This window comes from Hyla sarda, chromosome 11, assembly GCF_029499605.1.
Source record: "Hyla sarda isolate aHylSar1 chromosome 11, aHylSar1.hap1, whole genome shotgun sequence".
Classification (NCBI taxonomy): Eukaryota; Metazoa; Chordata; class Amphibia; order Anura; family Hylidae; genus Hyla; species Hyla sarda.
This window is the reverse complement of record NC_079199.1, coordinates 4987357-4993763: the sequence shown is the minus strand read 5'-3', so window position 1 is coordinate 4993763 and position 6407 is coordinate 4987357. Positions and strand designations below refer to the sequence as shown.

At 42.4% G+C, this 6407-nt stretch overlaps 1 protein-coding gene across 1 annotated transcript in view; it reads left to right on the top strand.

Moving 5' to 3' along the window:
- Positions 1-2397: 2397 nt before the first annotated feature.
- TTC7B (tetratricopeptide repeat domain 7B) overlaps positions 2398-6407 on the top strand; it is a 159847-nt gene continuing 155837 nt past the window's right edge. The window contains 1 exon segment of the mRNA XM_056546155.1: positions 2398-2939. Within this exon segment, the coding sequence (XP_056402130.1) occupies positions 2420-2939 (520 nt within the window). The 5' untranslated portion in view covers positions 2398-2419.

Here is a 6407-nt window from a genome sequence, read left to right as displayed (position 1 = left end):
TGATCTAAAGTACTGGGACACTGCACGTTCCCCCTCTGGGAGGTCAAGCCCAGCCTCCAGCTGTTGCAAAACTACAACTCCCAGCATGCAAACTGGTTGGAAAACTGACATAACTATGAGGTCAGACCACGCAGGGTTTGTTTGTAGTCATAACCATGGCGTCACGTACGCTATGTGATCTAAAATACTGGGACAAGGCAAGTTCCCCCTCTGGAAGGTCAAGCCCGGCCCCTATATTTAAATATTCAACAGTGTTTTCCAAACAGTGTGCCTCCAGCTGTTGCAAAACTACAACTCCCAGCATGCCTGGACAGCCTCCGGCTGTCCAGGCATGCTGGGAGTTGTAGTTTTGCAAGAGCCGGAAGCACACTGGTTGGGAAACACTGCCGTGGACCCCGGACCTGTTCCTCCATCTTGGACCCCCTTCTTCTGTGCCGTCGCTGTGGGTCAGAGGCCTTCCATCTACAGAAGTCCACCTGTGAGAAGTACCCCGCTAAATGCAAGAGAAAGTACCACTGGAGAGCTCGGGGCAAGAGACACAACACCACCTTCACTGGCCACGTGAGACATCTTGTCCAATCTACGTACAGTCCTGTTACTGTTTTTGGTGCATGCGCAGCAGGAAATACGTTGCGGATGCGCTGTGTTTGACCCCACCCTTGGGAAGAGTTTTTGTAGAATCAACAATCGATCTCTGCACAATCCGCACAGGCACAGAGACTGCGCATCAGCAGAAATAGACGTTTATACAGCGCATGCGCAGAATGGCTGCACAGACATTTATTACTGCTGCCGGGCAGTGTCAGCACCTGTGTGTCCGCACGTAGCGGTGGACCACAAACTGTCTACAACAGGAGTGGTGGTCAGACTGGAAAGGACTACACAAATTCCTGTGGAGCATACAGCAGCTGATAAGTACTGGAAAGATTAAGATTTTTATATAGAAGTAATTTACAAATCTCTATAACTTTCTGGCACCAGCTGATTTGAATACATTTGTTTTCCTCCGGAGTTCCCCTTTAAAGTGTATCTGTACTTACAAAAGCCCGGCCGTATAGTGAGATTAACCCTTCAGAGTGGTGATTTATTTTATAGGAAATCTGTCAGCCTGTTCACCCACACTAAAGCCAATACACTGGGTTATGGTGTGGGTGAACAGGAGTCCAATGAGGGGTCACTTATTATTATATTAAATATAGGCGGGGCCCTGCCAGCTCAATTTACATATTCGTCTGTGACTCCGCGTCTTAGTGATGTGGAGTCGCTGGTCACGTGGGCGCTCTGCTGCATTCTACTCTCACGTGAACAGCGACTCCACTTCACTAGGACGGTGAGACCATGAATATGTAAGAGCGCAATTCACTGAATGTAGATTACATTACAAAAGCAGCTCTGGATTAAGCAATGAATTGCTGATGATTATGACAAGATACACATCAGGACAGCTGTCCAGTATTTTATGGGGGGTCAGAGATAAGAGGAAAGCCATGATTTTACCTTACAGGCACAGCATGGACCCTCTTGAAGAGGCAGACAAGCCCAGGAGGCATTCACACAGTCCAGGCTCTTTCCTTCAATAGCAAAAGTGAATCCCCTGGCCCCCTTCCTGTGTATTGCCTATTCCCCTCTGACCCCCATTATTACCCTCAACCTGCCACATCCCATCTGGCCTGTATTACCCCCAACCCGTCCCTTCCCCTCTGGCCCCTATTATAAACAGCAACCTGCCCCTTCTCTGACCCCGTTATTTACCCCAACCTGCCCTCTCCCCTCTATTATTACCCCCAACCTGCCCCATCCCCCTCTGGCCTCCATTATTACCCCCAACCTGCCCCATCCCCCTCTGACCCCCAGTATTACCCCCAACCTGCCCCATCCCCCTCTGTCCTCCATAATTACCACCAACCTTCCCCCTCCCCTCCGGCCCCTATTATAAACACCAACCTGCCCCTTCTCTGACCCCATTATTTACCCCAACCTGCCCTCTCCCCTCTATTATTACCCCCATTCTGTCCCTTCCCCTCTGTCCTCCATTATTACCCCCAACCTGCCCCATCCCCCTCTGGCCTCCATTATTACCCCCAACCTGCCCCATCTCCCTCTGGCCTCCATTATTACCCCCAACCTGCCCCATCCCCCTCTGTCCTCCATTATTACCCCCAACCTGCCCCATCCCCCTCTGGCCCCCATTATTACCCCCAATCTTCTCCCTCTGGCCCCCATTATTACCCCCTGCCCTTCCCCCTCTGCCCTTTAGGCCACTTCTTGCTTTTTCATGCTCTTTGGCCCCAGTCATACACCAGCCATGGGCCATCACGGTCCCGCACCCTCTTGACCCCTTCATTATGAGATACTTTTATTTTTCTGGGGGGTGGTGGAGTTACCTATTTATTTTTAATAAGGACTATTTTGTGTAAAAATGGATTCACGTTTTGTTGCCTTTGAAATAAATAAACGAGTAAATGTATTTTCTTGGTTGTTACTCTCATTGTTGATGACAACTGTTACCATCTGTCTGCTTGTTGGTCACATGTTATCCAGAAGGTGTCGCTGTTGTACTCTTGATTTCGTTGCCTGCAGTATCTCCATACGGCCGCCTGGTGCCGCTGTGTCTAAGCTTCAGTCCCCGCTTGGTGCAGTCCCACATTTTCACCCCTTGGTGGTGCTGTCCCTCCCCTTGCAGTCAGGCTTGTCCCTGCCGGCTGCAGTTCTTCCATTCCTCCAGCAGGAGTCGCTCCGCGCTGTCAGTGTCCGGCCGGCCAGCGGCGGCGGCTCTCTCTCCGGGGCCTGTGTTCGGGCCGGGGCCGCTGCTTCCGTCATGGCCGCCAGGAAGGCCGGATCCCGGCTGGAGGTGGAGATCGAGCGCTGCCGCTCCGAGTGCCAGTGGGACCGGATCTACGAGCTCGTCAAGCAGCTCTCCGCCAAACTGATCTCTAACGGTACGAAGGGCCAGGAAAGGCCGGGGATGGAGCGCGGCCTGCGGGGAGGAGGAGGGAGACGGGGGCTGAGCAGTGTATACATCCCTATATATACACTATACAACGATATATATACACCCCCCTATATATACACTATACAACGATATATATATACACCCCCCCCTATATATACTATACAACGAGATATATATACACCCCCCCTATATATACTATACAACGATATATATATACACCCCCCTATATATACACTATACAACGATATATATATATATATACACCCCCCCTATATATACACTATACAACGAGATATATATATATACACCCCCCCTATATATACACTATACAACGAGATATATATATACACCCCCCCTATATATACACTATACAACGAGATATATATATATATACACCCCCCCTATATATACTATACAACGATATATATATACACCCCCCCTATATATACACTATACAACGAGATATATATATATATACACCCCCCCTATATATACTATACAACGATATATATATACACCCCCCCTATATATACACTATACAACGATATATACACCCCCTATATATACTATACAACGATATATATATATATATATACACCCCCCCTATATATACTATACAACGATATATATATACACCCCCCCTATATATACACTATACAACGATATATACACCCCCTATATATACACTATACAACGAGATATATATATACACCCCCCCTATATATACTATACAACGAGATATATATATACACCCCCCCTATATATACACTATACAACGATATATACATCCCTATATATACACTATACAACGATATATATACACCCCCCCTATATACACTATACAACGATATATACCCCCCTATATACACTATACAACGATATATACACCCCCTATATATACACTATACAACGAGATATATATATATACACCCCCCTATATATACACTATACAACGATATATACACCCCCTATATATACACTATACAACGAGATATATATATATACACCCCCCCTATATATACACTATACAACGAGATATATATATATATATATATATACACCCCCCCTATATATACACGATATATACACCCCCTATATATACACTATACAACGATATATACACCCCCCTATATATACACTATACAACGATATATATATACAACCCCCCCCTATATATACACTATACAACGATATATACACCCCCTATATATACACTATACAACGAGATATATATATATACACCCCCCCCTATATATACACTATACAACGAGATATATATATATACACCCCCCCTATATATACACTATACAACGATATATACACCCCCCTATATATACACTATACAACGAATATATACACCCCCCTATATATACACTATACAACGATATATATATACACCCCCCCTATATATACACTATACAACGAGATATACCCCCCCCTATATATACACTATACAACGAGATATATATATACACCCCCCCTATATATACACTATACAACGATATATATATACACCCCCCCCTATATATACACTATACAACGATATATATATACGCCCCCCCTATATATACACTATACAACGAGATATATATATATATATATACACCCCCCTATATATACACTATACAACGAGATATACCCCCCCCTATATATACACTATACAACGAGATATATATATATACACCCCCCCTATATATACACTATACAACGAGATATATATATATACACCCCCCCTATATATACACTATACAACGAGATATATATATATACACCCCCCCCTATATACACTATACAACGAGATATATATATATATATATATACACCCCCCCCCTATATATACACTATACAACGAGATATACACCCCCCCTATATACACTATACAACGATATATATATATATATATACACCCCCCCCATATACACTATACAACGAGATATACACCCCCCCTATATACACTATACAACGATATATACACCCCCCCCCTATATACACTATACAACGATATATACACCCCCTATATATAAACTACTATACAACGAGATATACACCCCCCTATATACACTATACAACGATATATACACCCCCCCCTATATACACTATACAACGATATATACACCCCCTATATATAAACTATACAACAAGATATATATATATATATACCCCCCCTATATATACACTATACAACGAGATATACACCCCCCTATATACACTATACAACGATATATACACCCCCCCTATATACACTATACAACGATATATACACCCCCCTATATATACACTATACAACGATATATACACCCCCCCTATATACACTATACAACGTTATATACACCCCCTATATACACTATACAACGATATATACACCCCCCCTATATACACTATACAACGATATATACACCCCCCTATATATACACTATGCAACGAGATATACACCCCCCTATATATACTATACAACGAGATATACACCCCCCCTATATATACTATACAACGATATATACACCCCCCTATATATACACTATACAACGATATATACACCCCCCTATATACACTATACAACGATATATACACCCCCTATATATACACTATACAACAAGATATATATATATACCCCCCCTATATATACACTATACAACGAGATATACACCCCCCTATATACACTATACAACGAGATATACACCCCCCTATATACACTATACAACGATATATACACCCCCCCCTATATACACTATACAACGATATATACACCCCCCTATATATACACTATACAACGATATATACACCCCCCCTATATACACTATACAACGATATATACACCCCCCCCCCTATATACACTATACAACGATATATACACCCCCCCTATATACACTATACAACGATATATACACCCCCCTATATATACACTATACAACGAGATATACACCCCCCTATATATACTATACAACGAGATATACACCCCCCCTATATATACTATACAACGATATATACACCCCCCTATATATACACTATACAACGATATATACACCCCCCTATATACACTATACAACGATATATATATATACACCCCCCCTATATATACTATACAACGAGATATACACCCCCCTATATATAGATCACTACATATATATATATATATCCCCCTATATATACTATACAACGAGATATACACCCCCCTATATATACTATACAACGATATATACACCCCCCTATATATACACTATACAATGATATATACACCCCCCCCCATATATACACTATACAACGATATATATATACACCCCCCCTATATATACTATACAACGAGATATACACCCCCCTATATATAGATCACTACATATATATATCCCCCTATATATACTATACAACGAGATATACACCCCCCTATATATACTATACAACGATATATACACCCCCCTATATATACACTATACAATGATATATACACCCCCCTATATAC